An 18,152-nucleotide genomic window follows, 5' to 3' on the forward strand; every position below is an offset into this window, starting at 1 on the left:
AAAAAAAGAATCAGTCCTCCAACAGGGCAGGGCACCCAGGCTCCGTCTGAGCACACAGACTGTGATGGAGTTCCTGTGGGCCCAGAAGGTAGGTGGTAGTGGGGAATGGCTGCACCTCTGTTCACCAAGCAGGTGTGGGGTATAAGAACATAAAAGTAACAAGAGGAATGTCATACCTTTTCAGTCTTGCGGATCCAGAGTGTCCTTGGGGTTGCTGGAAAGCAGAACGTGTTCTTAAGCTCCAGGAATCTGCGAGAGCGCTATCTCTTTAAATATCCAAAACAGTCAAGTCGCTTTTAAACCTTCAAAATGGTGGCATCCTCTGGACCAGCAAAAGTCCACAGCTCAGCCCACCTTTCTCTTCACCTTCTCCGTTTATTCCCCAACCACCATGCACAGTCCTCCGTGCAGTCCCTGGCTAGCAGGGCTGATGTTTTGGTTAATTCTTAGGTCCCACCACCACTTGGGAATCTCCAAGCTGTCTGTGCTATCAAGATCACTCAGGATCACTGCCGAACTGCAGCTCCATATGTCTCCTTTTTTTGTATTTTCATGGAAATTCTTCAGCTAGTTGGGGTTTAGTCCACTTCTATATCCTTCCCTTCAAGGCTCAGGGATCCAGGATTATCTTCTGTGTCTGTGTTAATTGGTTTACCTGTTCTTTGTTCAAGAAAGTCCACCATCTTGCCGGGAACCAGAATTTTTTCCATTATTCTTTAAGATCGATCTTGAAATGTTCTTTTTGAGGATGAATGTGGTGCCATTTGTCTTCACCTGGTCATTCCAAGCATGCTAGATCACATGATTTTCTGATTCAAAATGGTCAATACCAGTCCATTTCAGTTCACTGGTGCTTAGGGTATCCATCTTTATCTGCTCCATTTCATTTTTTATAACTTCCAATATTCCTAGATTCATACTTTGTACATTCTACATCCCAATACTTAATGAATGTTTTCAACTCCTCTTCTTATTTTCAGTCATTCCACATTAGCAAATGAAGGTCTCAAAAGCTTTACTTCATCTGTGTCATTAAAGTTGACCCTACAATGAGGAGGCAGCTCTTCCCCAGTCATATTTGGAGTGCTTTCCAAACTGAGGGATTCATCTTCCAGCACTGTATCAGAGAGTGTTCACTGCTATTCATAAGGTTTTCACTGGTGAATTTTTTTAGAGGTAGATAATCAGGTCCTTCTTCCTAGCTTATTAGTCTAGAAGCTCTACTGAAACCTCTCCACCTTGCATGACCCTGATGGTACTTGAAATACTGGTGGCATAGCTTTCAGCATCACAGCAACACACAGGCCACCATTGTATGACAAACTGACAGGTGGGTAGTGGGAACTAGCAGGTGTTAATTATATGGTTACATCACATCTCTTAGTATAATACCTAAAGTGAAGGTCAGCTCCACAAATTACCATATATGTGATCTGGAGTAAATTACCTCCTCTTATCTTCAAATTAAGTATTTTTTATCTGTCTTATAAAAATTATAATATCTACCTCATACTGCAATTCATTCATGAAGTTGTAAATATCTCTTGAGCTATCACAGGAAATGTACTTAGCACAGTGCCACATACTGGACAATTATACAACATTAAATTTAAAATATTGGTGTTTTCATTACTTCTCCATGGGGAACCTTGAGTTTCTGAAGCCTAACCTTGAACTCTCAGATTGTAAAATGCAGAACTCCTCCAAATCAACTGTCTGTCCTAGGAGACAAAGTCAAGACTAAATCTTCCAACTCTGTCAAGCATGATTCATGGGTCATTGAAGTTGTTCCATGTAGAACATCAGGAGGCCCTATATTTTATATTTCCTGAGGTATGTGGAAAATATTAGGAAGTATGACCAGAAGAATGGCAGTCTGGAAAGCTCCTAAATCTTGCCCCTGCATCAGAATGACAGTGGGTTCTATTATAGTCAATTCCCTGTGTAGTTTGCTTAGTTCTTGTGTTGGCTCAAGCTTAGATTAAACCAGCCCCCACATACTGTGTAGTGGTGATTTGCATTGATTGTTGTTGTTGTGCTGTTGAATCAGACCCGACTCATAGCGACCCCTCCTTGGGTTTCTGAGGCAATATCACTACGAAGTAGAATGCCCCATCTTCCTTCCAAGGAGTGGATTGATAGGCCACCAAATTTTAATTCCTGGGTAGAGTGATCATATTTGTTTTTATTTTATTTTTTTTTAGTAATTCAAACTAGATTCTTAGAGAAAGAAGAATTGCTGTTTGTAATTATACTAGCTTTATAAGCATAAACCAGGACTGTCCCAGGGACACCAGGATATATGATCACCTTAGCTTTTGTTCTTACCACCATTTTAAAAGGCTTTTTAAAGTCCCATCTAACATAGCCTTATCAATTCCCTTCCATCACCAAAGATCAATAATCAAATAAATGTAAACCAAATTAAATGCCATTGAGTTGATTCCAACTCATAGTGACCCTTCAGGACAAAGTAGAATTGCACCATGGTATTTCCAAGGCAGTAAATCTTTACAGGAGTCTACCTCATCTATCTCCCATGGAGCAGCTGGTGGGTTTGAACTGCAGTCATTTTGGTTAACAGCACAATGCTTTAACCACAGCACCACCAGAGTTCCAAAGAATCAAATGGATCATGTAAATGGTGCCATAGTGCCTAAGGCATTTGACTGCTAACCAGAAGCCTGGCAGTTCAAACCCACCAGCCACTCCTTGGAAGGAAGGTTGGGCAATCTACTTCCATAGTGATACACCTTGGTAACCCAAGGAGGGGTCGCTATGAGTTGGATCCAACTTGATGGCAGGGAGAGTTAAATTAAATCCTTCCTGAGAATCTCCAAGGTTTGCTTCCTGCTCACCGTACAATGTTTTAAACAGTGTGTCTTCTGCAAGGCAAGAGCACATGCAGCTCAATGTGGACCTCTAATAGAGAAATCTTGTCTATGGCTCTAATGGCTTTCTTCCCAATTTGTACCTGAGACATTGTATAAAAGACCTTAGATTCCTGGTGGTGCTAAAGGTAGATCCAGTTCCTGACACACTGGGACAAATAAGCCCTAAAAGGCTAGGTCCAGTTCCTGGACACTGGAACAAATAAGACTTACAGGATACCTCACATCATGTCATCATGTTCTAGATTACGTCACTGCCTTCCAAGGGGCAAACGTGGAGAAACATTCGTTCGTAGTTTTCAGCAAGTAAAACACGCCACTTCTCCATTCACTAGGAAGTGTGTAAAAGGAACACTGTAATGTTATTCCTCTTATGGCCTTAGTGTGTGTGTATGTGTTTGTGGGGGGTGTTTTAATCTAATTTTCCAAACTCATTTTTCACAATAAAATCCGTCCTATCTCAACTCCAGAACCTTTACTTCCAATTTTATTACCTGCTTCTAGTTTTCCTACTTGTACAACTTGAACTTTTGTTCTAATTTCTCACCAAAAGCTTCAATTACTTCCTCAGTCATGAATTAGATTCTCTTCTGTCTAAGCCCTTCAGACAAAATTGGGCATCTCTGAAAGGCATCTCTTACGATTGGCCAGGAATGACCCTTCTTTTGCACTACCCACCATAGACTGTGCAACCATCCAGTAATCAAGAACGCAATCCAACAAACAAGGCACTGCAATATTTTGTGTTCCTTTTGCCTGTTTCTTCTTTTGTAAATAAGGTGTATTTTAAAAATTACTTCTACCATTGATACATTATTTTTACATTTATAGACTAATGTTTAAAAGCAAGTGCAAGTCTATTGAATCCTACCCATGCTATCAAGATGAAGAAACTAAGATTGCTTTTGCTGACTATACTGTGAACTATCCAGACCAGCCGCCAAATTCCTGGTTTATCGTTTTCAGGTGAGATCATTATACACTGGCAAGTGAAATCATTTTTAACTGGCATGTGATATTAATACCTGTATAATTTTATGTCTGATAGTGGGAAAAGTATCAACTTACAGTTTGTTTTCTTATTTATAATTTATTTCACACCTGATTTGCATGAATTAGATGATATTATAGATAACTTTATGTTTCTTTAAACAAAATATTAAGAATATGAATTAATTATCAGAACTTTTTGTGAGTATGGAAATATAATTAATTAATGTGCTTTCAGAATAGAAAGGAAATCCTTTAATGGCCAAGCCATAACATATTAGCTATTTTTAGCTAATTAGCATATTGACAAAAAATCACCTAATTAAACTCTAGCAAATTAGCTGAATATTAACATCAGATTTTACTAAGTTTAAAGATGTTACCAAATAACGACTTGTATTTAATACTGTTTTTACCTTGTATCACATTTGACCTCTCTTATATTTTTTGTATTTTGATGGAAAAATCTGAATAGATAGTGATTTTTGTGTGTGCAATTATCTATATTTGGAATTATGTACATATATATATATATTAAATCTCATATACATATAAAATAGGATTCTTTTAGAGTTTGTATTTATGTGACAAAATATCCTATTAATAATTTTTAAAGGGAAATAGTACATGTACCTTGTAGTTAGGGATTTTAGACTAATTTTTTATGTTTTAGCATTAAACCTAATTTCAGACTTTAAGATTAATTTTAAAGTTTATACTTTTTGTAATTACAGAGAAATATTTTTGGTTCCTCAAGATATGATTGTGGTCCCCAAAGTATATACTACTCTTCCAGTCTGTATGCTTCACGTTGTTAATAATGACACAATGGAACAAGTGCCAAAGTTGTTCCAAAAAGTGGTACCTTACCTGTATACCAAGAACAAGGTAGATATATCATTTGTCTCCTCATATAATAGAATGATAGTGCAACACCACTACCTTGTAAAAGGTCCAGGAGAAGATAAGGGAGATGAGCTTTCTATCTAATTAACATAAATGGGCTACTAGTCTTTACTTCTGAAAATCTCCTGCCCTGGAGTCAGTTCCAACTCACAGCAACCATATAAACTGAAAACCAAACCCACTGCCATCAAGTTGATTCCATCTCATAGCAACCCTCATTGGGTTTCTGAGGCAGTAAATCTTTATGGAAGTAGATTGCCAAGTCTTTCTTCCATGGAGCAGCTGGTGGATTTGAACCACCAACCTTCTGGTTAGCAGTCAGTTGCCTTAGGTACTGTGCCACCAGAGCTCTTTCAGTGACCATATAGGACAGGATACAACTGCCCCATAGGGTTTCTGAGTCTGTAAATCTTTACTTATAGGAGTATCACTTATTTTACAGCAGGAGGTACTTACTGCGAGCGCTAGAGGATTCTTTAGCTTTCATGTCCCTCGTCTTCTCCTCAAAGAAAATATGACAAAAGTAAAGCATTGTTATTGTTGTTAGTTGTTGCTGAGTTGGTTCTGACTCACAGAGATGTTAGTTACAAGCATACCACATTGGATTGTGGTTTGCTTATAGCACTTCAAAGATACTGCATTTTTTACAAATTTCCTGTTTATGGCAACTGTCGATTGAGCAAGTCTGTTGGTGCCATTTTTCCAATAGCATATGCTCACTTTGTGTCTGTGTGTCACATTTAGGTAATTCTCTCAATATCTCAAACTTTTTCATTATGTTATTGCATGTTTGATAGACTACCAAACCAAAAAACCAAACCCACTGCCATCAAGTCAATTCTTAGTCATAGCGACCCCCATAGGGTTTCCAAGGCTATAAATCTTAAGAAAGCAGGCTGCCTCATCTTTCTCCTGCAGAGTGACTGGTGGCTTCAAACTACCAACCTTTTGGTTAGCAGTCCAATGCCTTAACTACAGAATCACCAGACCTCCATCAGTAGATTACTTTATAGTATGAATGTAACTTTTATAGGCACTGAGAAACTAAAAAATGTGTGTAATTCACTTTATTGCAGTATTCATTATATTGTGCTGGTCTGGAACCACACCTGCACTATCTCCAAGGTGTGCCTATATGACAGAGCCAAGTGTTACCCATGTCAGCACTGTCCTCACAATCGTTGCTGTGTTCTGTCCCACTGTTGCAGCAGCTATGTCAATCCATTTAGTGTCTTCCTCTTTATCACTGGCCCTGTACTTTACCAAGTATAATGTCCTCCATGGATTGGTTTCCCCCATGGACCTGTCCAAAGTAAATGAGTGAAAGTCTCACCATCCTCACTTCTAAGGAGTCTTCTGGCTGTACTTCTTCCAAGACAAATTTGTTCATTCTTATAGCTGTTCATGGTATATTCAGTATTCTCCACCAACACCGTAATTCAAATGTGTCAAAACCAACTTGACAGCACCTAACAACAACCATAAAGAAACCAAGAGCCAGATTCAAGTCCAAATATGTTGGCTGCCTCCCTTGCTTTTTAATAAAATCAATGCTGAGAAATATTCAGATAGTATCCATGCAATTATTAGCAGGCCTCTGTTGAAAGTGAAATACTTCTGTGTCCTGACCTATCCTAGACTTTAGACCTGGAATAAATAATAAGGAATATAAGTGGATCAGCAAAAGGATTTTTCTGTAACCTTATACAAATGCAACGTTCATAGGCCAACCATTATGGTTGTTTCAAAATGAGGAGTGGTTCTGAGCCTGTTTATTACATCCTCTGATGGTAAAGATGGTGGAGAAATGGGGTCATTGTATACCCATACAATCAGAACAGTTAAACTTTGGGGCTCTGGAGGGCCATTTTCTATATTTCAAACAGAAATATAGAAAGCAAGCAAGAAGTTGTAGGCTGTAGATCCTTTAGTATTTGGGTTTATCTTATCTCAGTACAGTCTATCGGCTCTGTGAAGGAGTTGCATCTGTCTCACAGAAAAGCAAAAGGAAATCACCATCTGTTAATCTCTTCCACTTTTCTTGTAAGGGTAATTGTTGAGTGGTAGTTCAGAGGGCGCTGAGTTTCTCCTTCACAGGAAGTAATTGAAATGGTTTATTTTGCATTTTCAAGTCTGAAGATAGTTTTCTTCACTAATAAAAAAAATTAGAATTAAACAGTCATACTTAAAAGACCTGTCATAGATTTAACAAGCCTTCATTGTAGTGTTAAAGTAATTCAATTTCTCTCAAAATACATAAGCTGGAGCTATCTAAGAGGAGTTTCAAACCATGACAATTCTAGATTTATTAAGAGAGCTGGGTGTTTATGTATGTCATGGTGGTAGAGGGAAATCATATATTATACGTTTGAAAAATTAGTAACAACACAGCTTCTTTCTGTGCAATACCTTTTTCTTTCAGAAGGGATACACATTCGTGGCTGAAGCATTTACCGGTGACACGTTTGTGTCAGCTTCCCGATGGAAACTCCGCATCATCGGGCCTTATCATCCACTCCCGTGCCTCTCCCGAGACCCTCCAAGTAATACCTTTGCCATGAAAGAAATCAAAGATTACTACATACCCAATGATAAAAGCATTTTATTCAGGTATACATATGTGACAGTCAGGAAGATGCATTTCTTTTAAAATACTATTTTAAGATAAAGATGCATTCTCCAGAAAAATCCCAAGTCAATTTTGAATTTCAATTTCAGTCTTCTTTGGATAACAGCTAACTAGTAGAGTAATGCAGTTATACAGGTGTCTTGTTACATATGATGGTATTGATAGTTTTTACTCCTCATCCCGCTTGCCTTCCTTCTATCATAGAATCCTTGGTGACACTTTTTCTTCTTACTACTTTCTCCTCCTCCTATTCCGTCGCCTAGTACTATCTTCTACATGCTTCTCTTCATCTGCCAACTTAACCTCTTTTTCCTGCTCCTATAAGTGCTCCCTTTGAATGGACTCATCCTGCCCTCCACTCTCTTCTGTTATTCAGTTCTGCTAATTCTAATTGTGACATGCCTCTCGACACTCTCCCCTCCACTCTATCCTCACTGTCACTGCACTAGTTCAGGCCCACATCATCTTTCCTTTATAAAATTTCTGTGTTTCTGGAATCTATGTCTCCGTTGTATTCTTTTTTTATACTTTATCACTCTCTCTGTCTCTCTATTCATTTACATGTCATCAATGTTACCTTTGTAACACACACACAAAATCTGATTTCACTGCTTTAAAATCTTTGAGAACTTTCTATTGGCTACAGAAAAGAACTCAGACCACTTAACATAATACCCAACACTCTTCCCTGCCATTCCATACACAGAGCACTCTCTAGGTGTAACTAACTACCCACTGGGCACGTATGCCATGTTATTTTACTTTCCTCTTATCTGGTAATGCCCTGAGAGCTCTGGCAGCATAGAGCCTAAGGCACTTGACTGCTAACCAGAAGGCTGGCAGTTCAAACCCACCAGCCACTCCACGGAAGGAAGGTTGGGCAATCTGCTTCCGTAGTGATACTGCCTTGGAAACCCATGGAGGGGTAGCTATGAGTCAGGTCCAACTCCACGGCACATAACAACAACAACAACAACAACAGTAATGTCCTGTCTTGACCCCATTTCTCCACCTAAAAAAACCCATCACTTTTAATTATAACTTTCAACAATCAAATTCTTTGTGATTAATATGTCATATCTTGGTCCTGGTCACATTCCTATGTTGTTAGGTGCCATTGAGTTTGTTGACTCAATTCCGTGACCCTGTGGACAACAGAATAAAACACTGCCCAGCCCTGCACCATCCTCGCAGTTTTTGCTATGCTTTAACCCATCCTTGCAGCCATTGTGTCAATCCAGCTAGTTGAGGGGGCTGGTAATTACGTTTGCGTGTCAACTTGGCTAGGCCTGGCTGAGTGGCTGGGCAACTGGATGTAGTTTTTCCCCATGGTAGGACCGGTGATTAACTCCAGGTGGAATGTATTGGAGCAGCTGAGTAGATATTTTAGGGATGTGATCTGCTTCCCGTATATAAGAAGCAGCTTTGGGAATGGTCTCTAGCTTATGGCATGCTTGGACCCTGCATGTAGCCATGTCATTGTTCAGCAGCCTGCCATGCCCTGCCAACCTTGGGATTTTCAATGGACTTGAATTAGTGGTCTGCCATGTGGTTTGGTAACATTGGGACTGTGCCTTGTTATTTGTCAACCTTGGGCTTGTTAGCCTCAGCAGCCAGTAGCTGCCTGAGTGAAGAGATGCCTCTAGCTTCAGTGGGCCAGGAGCAAGAGGCAGAGCTGAAGCCCAAGGTTGAGGGGCTTCCACCCAGCCCCTAGAGCCTGGCACTTTAAACTCAGACTTAAAGCCTCCATACTTTAAGAGAACAAATTCCTGTTTGTTCAAGCCATCCCATTTGTGGTATATTCTTGTCAGAGTGGCACTAGCTAATCAGAACAAGGGGCTTGCCGTCTTCCACTCACTCTCTGTTTTACCAAAGCATGACATTCTCTTTCAGGGACTGGTCCTTTCAGACAACATGACCAAAGTATGTGAGGTGAAGTCTGCCCATTCTTGCTTCTAAGGAACATTCTGGCTGTACTTCTTCCCAGAAAGATTTGCTCATTCTTCTGGTACTCCATGGTATTTTCAATATGCTTTGCCAACACCATAATTCAAATCCACCAATTTTTCTTCAGTCTTCTTTCTCAATATCCAGCTTTCACATGCATAAGAGGCTATTAACAATACCATGTGTTGGGTCAGGTGCACCTTAATCTTAAAAGGGAAATCTTTGCTCTTTAACACTTTAAAGAAATCTTTTGCAGAAGATTTGCCCAACGCAATATGTTGTTTGATTTCTTGACTGCTACTTCCATGGGTGTTCATTGTGGATGCAAATAAAATGAAATAATTGACAACTTTAATCTTTCTCCATTTAACATGATTTTTCTTATTGGTTCAATTGTGAGGATTTTTGCTTTCTCTGTGTTGAGGTGTAATCCATACTGAAGACTGCAGCCTTTGATCTTCATCAGTAAGTGCTTCAAGTCTTCTTCACTTTCACCAGGCAAAGTTGCAGGCTGTTAATGAGTCTTCTTCCAATCCTGATGCCATGTTCTTCTTCTCAGATATAGATCAGCTTCTTAGATGATATGCTTAGCATGCAGACTGAATAAATATGGTGAAAGGATGCAGTGCTGACACGAAGCTTTCCTGGTAGTAAACCATGCAGTGTCTCCTTGTTATGTTCCTACAGCTGCCCTTTGGTCTACATACAGGTTCCTCATGAGCACAATTAAGTCTTCTGGAATTCCTATTCTTCACAATATTATCCATAATTTGTTATGATCCATAGTTGCATGCCTTTGCATATAGTCAGTGAAACTCAGGTAAACATCTTTCTGGTACTCTTTGCTTTCAGTCAAGATCCATCTAACATCAGTAGTGACATCCCTCATTCCATGCCCTCTTCCAAATCTGGCTTGATATTCTGGCAGTTCTCTGTCAACACACTGCTGTAACCATTTTTGAATTATCTTCAGCACAATTTTACTTATGTGTGATGTTAAGGATATTGTTCCATAATTTCTGGATTCTGTTGGATCGCCTTTCATTGGAATGGGCACAAATATGGATCTCTTCCAGTGAGTTGGCCAGCCAGTTGTCTTCCAAATTTCTTTGCATAAATGAGTAAGCACCAGCACTGGGTGTGTTTGTTGAAACATCTCAAGGGCTATTCTATCAATTCCTGGAATCTCTTGCCAATTACTTCAGGACAGCTTGAACTTCTTCTTTCAATATCATTTGTTCTTGATCATATGCTGCCTCCTGAAATGGTTTAGCAAAACGCCTTGTTCCTTTTAGTGCAGTCACTCTGTGTGTTGCCTCCATCTTCTTTTGATGCTTCCTGTGTCATTAAATATTTTGACCTTAGAGTCCTTCAATGTTGCTTGAATTGTTTCTTCAGTTCTTTCAGCTTCAGAAACAAGTGTCTTAGTTTTCTAAGTCCAGGTCTTTGCACATTTCATTTTAATACTTTACTTTGTCTTCTCAAGCAGCCCTTTGAAATCTGTTCAGCTCTTTTATTTTATCATTTCTTCCATTCACTTTAGCTACTGTCCATTCAAGAGCAAGTTTTAGAGTCTCTTCTGACATCCATTTTGGACTTCTCTTCCTTTACTATCTTTTTAATGTCTTTTTGCTCTCTTCATGTATGACATTCTTGATGTCATAACAATTCATCTGGCCTTTGGTCATTGGTGTTCACTGCATCTAATCTGTTCTTCAAATGGTCTCTAAATTCAGCCAGGATGTAATCTAGGTCATATTTTGGCTCCCATGGACTTGTTTTATCTTCAGCTTCAAGGTAAACTTTGATAGGAGCACTTGATGTTCTGTGCCACAGTCAGTTCCTTGCCTTGTTTTGACTGATGATACAGAATTTCTCTATCTTTTTCCACAAATGTAGTCAATTTGATTCCTGTGTATTCTATCGGGTAGGGTTTATGTGTTGAAAAAAGGTATTTGCAATGAGCAAGTTGTTAGTCTTGCAAAATTCTAGCATGCAATCTCTGGCATCATTTCTTTCACCAAGTCCATATTTTCCTACTACAAATGTTGACTCTTTAGTGCTGATTTTTGCATTCTAGTGACCAGTAGTTACATAGTGTGTGTTCCTGTCATCCTTTGTTAATTGTGAAAACATAGAATATCAATGTTTAGCTCAATTTCCCATAAGCTTCTATGAAATTTTACATTTACTGAAAGTAGGAACTATTGCTTATCGATATAGGACCTATAAAGGCTTGATAAATAGTCTCCATTAAATACATATTGTTAAAAAATAATTGTTAGAATATTTTCTTTTCAACGTATATATTGTTCTGGTTTAATAATTGTTATTGCAGAAAATTTGGAACATATATAAATGTGTCATGTCATGAAGAAAATAAATGTCTTCTATAATTACACAGCCTAAAAACAACCATCATTAGTATTTTGTTGTATTTTCTGGTTGTTTTTACCTGTCACAGTTTAATATTATTAAAATTATAACATGATTACAGCTTTCTAACTCTGATACCTTTACTTAACATTATATTGTGAAAATTTCTCAGTGCCATTATGACATTTTGTGATCCCTTTTTCATGACTGCCCAGTAATCAGATACACAGATATACAACAGTTTACTTGACTATTTTTTATTGTTAAAAATTTCCATATCTACTTTTCTTATAGTATGAATAGAGATATGATGGACATATTTTGTAGTAAATATCAGAGCACATTCTTGACTATTTCTAAGGATTTCTTATATTATTGTGATTATATGTTTTAAAGATGTCATACTAAAGCAAACTTGTTGCTGTTGGGTCGATTCCTATTTATAGTAACCCTCTACGTATCAGTAAATTGCTTTCCAAAAGGAAAACCTAAGACTCTTTGACAATATATGCACAAATAATAATGGCTTTGATTTGTTATATTCTGGTTAAATTTTTTTCCATATTTTTTATTTGCCTATAATTTAAACCCTTTTTCTCCTAAAATCATGCATACATTTCTGTAATAAAATATAATCAACAATATAATTAAATTGCAGAATAATATGTGCAATATAATCCCAAGTATGTTTTTTAGAAGTTTATATATATCATGTATATGTAAAAGTTTATGGAAAAGTCTGAAAGAAAACATACTAAGCTGAGGACAATAGAAGAGGTAGAAGGTTCACTTCTTAATATGTCTACTTCTTATAAGTAGGAGCTCTGGTGGCACAGTGGTTAATGCCCTTGCCTGCTAACCAAAAGGTCAGTGGTTTGAACCCACCAACCATTCTTTGGAAGAAAGATGAGGCACTCTGCTTCAGTAAATATTAATAGCCTTAGAAATTCTATAGGGCAGTTCTACTCTGTCCTATAGGATCTTTATGAGTTGGAATTTACTAGATGGCAGTGGATTTGCAGTCATTTTGCTTCTTATCATGTGTGTGTGTGTGTGTGTGTGTGTGTGTGTGGCCTATTTGAAAGAAAGCAAGAGAAAAAGAAAAGGAAAAAAAAAAGAAAGAAATTACTGTAACAGTTGTGATAAAATGTTTGAACTACTATGATAGGGGAAATATAGGAAACAGTGATACCACATAGCAGGGCCACTAGTAGACTGTTGTTGTTGTTGTTGTTATGTGCCGTCGAGTCGGCCCCGACTCATAGCGACCCCTCCTTGGGTTTCCGAGGCAGTATCACTACGGAAGTAGGATTGCCCAACCTTCCTTCCGAGGAGTGGCTGGTGGGTTTGAACCGCCAGCCGTCTGGTTAGCAGGCAAGTGTCTTAGCCACTATGCTACCAGAGCTCCTACTAGTAGACTAAGAAGTGATTTTTACCCAATTTGTCAGTTAGTCCTTGCAGCCAGTCTTAAAACCATCAAGGGAGTGCTGCTGGAGTTGAGGAGGAAACTGCTTGATCCGCTTATGTGAAAGTTCAGAAGTTAGCAAGGATATGGCCTTTTCAGGAAACTAAAGATACTCATTTTGTTTGTTTGCAAAGAGAGATTCTAGGCTGCTGTGGCAAGCAGTAAGGAGCTCTGGTAGTCCAGGGCCTAAGGCATTTGACTGCTAACCAGAAGGTTGACGGTTCAAGCCCAGCAGCCACTTCGTGGAAGGAAGATGGGGCATCTAACTTCCATAAAGACTTACCATCTTGGAAATCCAGGAGGGGTCACTGTGAGTCAGAATTAACCTAATGACAATGGGTTTGGTGGTTTTTTTTTTTTTGATTGTGGCAAGCAGTAAGGCCAGCCAGATTGGCAGAGCACTTTCCACGAAAGGCTTCATGAGACAAGAAATTTAAATTTTGCCTTAGGGGCAATAACATAATGTTGAAAGAGTTTGAGTAAAGTGATATTACCAGACTCATATTTTATGGAGTTCAGTCACAAGGCAGAAATGTGTTGAGTGGATTGAAAGGGAGCATGGCTGGAGAGAGGGAGGCCAGGTGGGAGCTTTAGAAATAATACTGGTGTGTGAGACAAGGCAATGATAATAAACCTGGAGAGAAGGAAAGAGACTTTAAGATATTGAGGATGTAAAATTGACAGCCTTTGTTGATTGGTACTTCTGGAGTTTGATGGGCTGTGTGGGTGGGGTGGGGGATGGGGGGTACTATTAGGAGAGTAAGTGCCTCTCAGTTAGAGAATCCTGGGCTTAGGGGAGCACATTTTCAGGGTGGGCAACAGGAAGGCAGTAATTCATTTATCAGCATTTATCAGTATAGTAGGCCAATGAAATGTCCCAGTGATGTGACGTAGGTAGTTGGGATGTAGGTATAGATTTGGAAACTATTATTCTGTTTCTGCTCATAGAAGTGCCCAGGGAAGTTTATAAAATGAGGCTAATATCTAGGACGGATCATTATGATTCTTGGACATTTATAAAAATGTCACTGGAAAAGAAGCCTGAAAAAGCAGCCCCAAACTAGGAGGGGAACAATAAGTTATGCTCACAGGGGAAACATTTTTAAAGAAGAGGGGTAAGAGGGTTGGTTCAATACTGGCAAGTTCTCCTGAAAGGTAAAAGTAAGATGAGAACTGAGTTGCTATAGATTTGAAGACAAGCTGCATGAGATGCTGGTAGAACAAGTGTGGCGCATGGACAGTAGGCAGAGTGGCGTGGGAGGTGCTGTAAGCCAGTGGAGATGAGGAGAGGAAGAGATTGGGAAGACAGACTCTCTAGATGATGAAGCCGGGAGGAGTGAAATAGAGCTGAATCTGGGCTGAATGTGGGTTGAAGGTTTTGTTTGTTTTTTGTTTTGTGTTGCTTTATTTTTTAAGATAAAATAAGGGGGAGACTTGCACATGCATAAAAGAGAACAACAAGGAAGAAGAAACAGGAGGAGATAAAAGATACAGGAGAGAAAACATACTCAGGAAAGCAAATTTCCAGAGAAACGGAATGTTCCGATAGGGTCCTGTCCATTTGGAAGGGTTCACCTGAAATAGGAGAAAGACTATCTCTTCGAGAGTATCAAGTGAGGGCTTGGAAAAGGTAGGCGAAGGTACTTGTTTCCAGTCTTTCTGCAGGAGGTTCCCAACCTGTATGTAAAGATTGTGGATGGAGGCAGTGGGTGATTGCTTTTGGTGTCTCTGTATTTTGTGAATTAAAGAAAACATGGTGCCAAGGAGCCTTTGAAAGGCACTCCCTCTGCCCTAGTTGTTCTCTTTGTCTAGCTTTTGTGTAGTGGAAAGGCTTGGTGTGACAGTAGTTTACAGATCTGTAGAGGTTTGATGGGACAGTAGCTTGCAGATCTATCAAGTTTTATAGGTGAGTGCTTATCATACACGTCCTGAGTAGTGCAAGTGGTTAACATGCTCAGCTGTTAACAGAAAGTTTTGGGGTTTGAGCCTAGTCAGAGGCACCTCAGAAGAAAGTCCCGTTCATCTACTTCAAAAAATTTAGCCATTGAAAGCCCTGGGCAGCACAGTTCTACCCAGACAAACAGAGTCACCATGTGTTGGGGGTCAACTCCGCAATGGGTTTGTTCTGTTTTTTCCTGTCTTATCATATCTAAACAAAAAGTGAAGTTGACTGTTTGAGATTTAATAATATTAAAAGTCTTATACACATTTTGGCATAGTGTCTAAAGCATTTGAGTGTTAACCAGAAGGCTGGCGGTTCAAACCCACCAGCCACTCCTTGGAAGGAAGATTGGGCAATCTACTTCCATAGCGATACCACCTCGGAAACCCAAGGAAGGTGTCACTCTGAGTTGAATCAACCCAATAGCAGTGAGTTTGGTGTTTTTTGGTTTATACTCATTTTATTTTACTGCAATATTTTGGGATCTTTTGCCAAAATCTATATTAGCTCTAGTATTTCCAGGATTTTAGTGGAATTTCCTAAGTGGCATTACTTTAAGATGATCATGTGCACAAAATATACAGTTTCTTTGACTGGCTTGAGGTTAAGAACATCATACTTGCTTATATAGTTGAATATTTTTTCTGTAGGTACTCAGTTAAAGGTGCATTACCACATCCTGTTACAGTACAGGTACGCACATCCAAAGCTGACGCATTCATCAAACTGCAGATCCTAGAAAATGAAGAAACTATTGTGAGCACCATTGGGAAGGGACAAGCTATAATCCCAGCATTTAACTTCCTGATGAATGAGAAAGACTTGAGCTCCCAGTGTAAGTGTGGCATTTTAAATTTGCCATTTGGATTTAGAGCTATTTATGTTTATTTGAGACAAATGCAGCTCAGAGCTCCTGCTTTAGACATAGGGAAGTGGAAAGTGTACTCTATTAAACTGTAAATTAAACTGAAACATTAAGTTTTTTCTGCAAAAGAAAAAGAAAATCCTGTTTTCTCGGAACATATGCCCACCATCCCTGAATTAACCCCAGGAATCTCTGGGTGGTACAAACAGATAATGCACTTGGCTCCTAACCAAAAGGTTGTACGTTTAAGTCCACCCAGAGGCATCTCGGAAGAAAGACCTGGTGATCTTCTGAAAAATCATCCATTGAAAACCCCGGGGAGCACAGTTGTGTTCTAACACACATGGAGTTGCTATGAGGTGGAATTAACTCAACGTCAGCTTGTTTATTAGTTCTCAGTAGTATTAAGGAAGGAGCTCTGGTAGCATAGTGCCTAAGGCACTTGACTGCTAACCAGAAGCTGGCGGTTCAAACCCACCAGCCACTCCTCAGAAGGAAGGTTGGGTAAAATCTACTTCCCTAGAGATACCGCTACTGCCTCGGAAACCCAAGGAGGGGTCGCTGTGAGTCAGGTCCGACTTGAGAGCACATAACAACAACAGTATTAAGGCACTCTGGTGGTGCAGTGCAGTAGTGTTGGTGGTCTCTTACTCAAATCTGCCCACCTTGCATTTATATATTTTTCTTCAGCTATGTTAAGACCATTAATCAGAGTACTGTGAAGATAACTCACTCTCTCTCTTTGAAATGGCTTTGTTTTCTTTGCTCTAATCCATTCTCTGTAGATTTCATAATTTGTTTCTTGTGGGATACCTTAATTTCAAAGATTTCACAAGAACCTCTGTGCATCTCTCCTATTCCACTAATAGCCTCAAGGTTTTTCTTTGAAAAAATGAGCCACCACCAACATCCATCCTCAATTTTCTGGCTTAAATAGCTAGAGGTAAATACAGTTTATGGTTTATCACACCATTGATCACTATTTCACTTCAAAACTCACATTTTACAAGAAAAATATATACACATTCAAACCAACTTTATGAGTTGAGTTCTGGTAAAGAAACAGACAGATAGAAGAATAGAGCAGGGGGATAATTGGGATAGAATTCAGAAGTTCATCTGGAAACAGAGCCATTGTCCATGACTGCTCTCCTTTCCCAAGATACTTCAGTTTTTACATTTGTATTCCCAGATGAACTTCCATATGATTCTTCAAGTTGACCTTAAAATGCAAAAAAAAAAAAAAATCTGTCATTATTTTTCTTCTGACTGCCTGGGATATATAGATTAATTAATGAAGAAGAAGGGATAACTTCACAACATTAAATTTGTATCAAAGTACAGGTGATTTCCTTCCATTTATTCATGACTTCTTTATATTATACAGAAAAAAATTAAAGTTTCCTTCATATAGATTGAAAGTGTTATTATTGTGAATTAGGTCTTTTCTTCATTTAGATTCCAAACATGGTGTAGTTTAAAAGAAAAAAATTAAAAGGGGAGCTCTGGTACTGTAGTGCCTAAGGCACTTGATTGCTAACCAGATGGCTGGCAGTTCAAACCCACCAGCCACTCCCCAGAAGGAAGGTTGGGCAATCTACTTCCGTAGTGATACTGCCTCGGAAACCCAAGGAGGGGTTGCTATGAGTCGGGCCTGACTCAACAGCACATAACAATAACAACAATGTGATAAAATATGTACACCAACAGTTATGCCATTCTAACCTTTCTTAGGCATACAATTCAACATCAGCCACATTCACCACATTGTGCAACCATCACCACAATGTATCTCCAAGAGCTTTTCATCAACCCAAACAAAAACTCAGTACTTCTTAAGCAATAATTCCTCATTTAAATGATATTATTTTTAATGGGATGCTATTAATTTGTGTTTTTCAGGAATATATTAGACAGTGTTTCATTGCTATTCATAATGTTTTCATTGGCCAGTTCTTTAAGAATTGGATGGCTCCTTCCTTCTTCCAAGTCTGTCTTAGTCTGCAATCTCCACTGAAACCCATCCACCATGGGTCACCCTGCTAGTATTTGAAATACCTCCTAAATTCTATCCCAATTACCTCCTACTTTGTTCTGTCAGTGGTGGCTTGCGTCTTGCTGTGAGGCTGGAGACTATGCCA

The 18,152-nt window shown here is 39.0% G+C and overlaps 1 protein-coding gene across 1 annotated transcript in view; it reads left to right on the plus strand.

The window, feature by feature from the left end:
• The window catches only part of ADGB (androglobin), a 315,129-nt gene that overhangs the window by 200,869 nt on the left and 96,108 nt on the right, over positions 1–18,152 (plus strand). The window contains exons 23-26 of the mRNA XM_007943219.1: positions 3,723–3,857; positions 4,616–4,769; positions 7,210–7,397; positions 15,797–15,981. Coding sequence (XP_007941410.1) covers positions 3,723–3,857; positions 4,616–4,769; positions 7,210–7,397; positions 15,797–15,981 — 662 coding nt within the window. The remainder of the gene's footprint in view (positions 1–3,722; positions 3,858–4,615; positions 4,770–7,209; positions 7,398–15,796; positions 15,982–18,152) is intronic.

This window comes from Orycteropus afer, unplaced genomic scaffold (genome assembly GCF_000298275.1).
Source record: "Orycteropus afer afer isolate SDZICR_OR568_19922 unplaced genomic scaffold, OryAfe1.0 scaffold00101, whole genome shotgun sequence".
NCBI classification, from domain to species: domain Eukaryota; kingdom Metazoa; phylum Chordata; class Mammalia; order Tubulidentata; family Orycteropodidae; genus Orycteropus; species Orycteropus afer.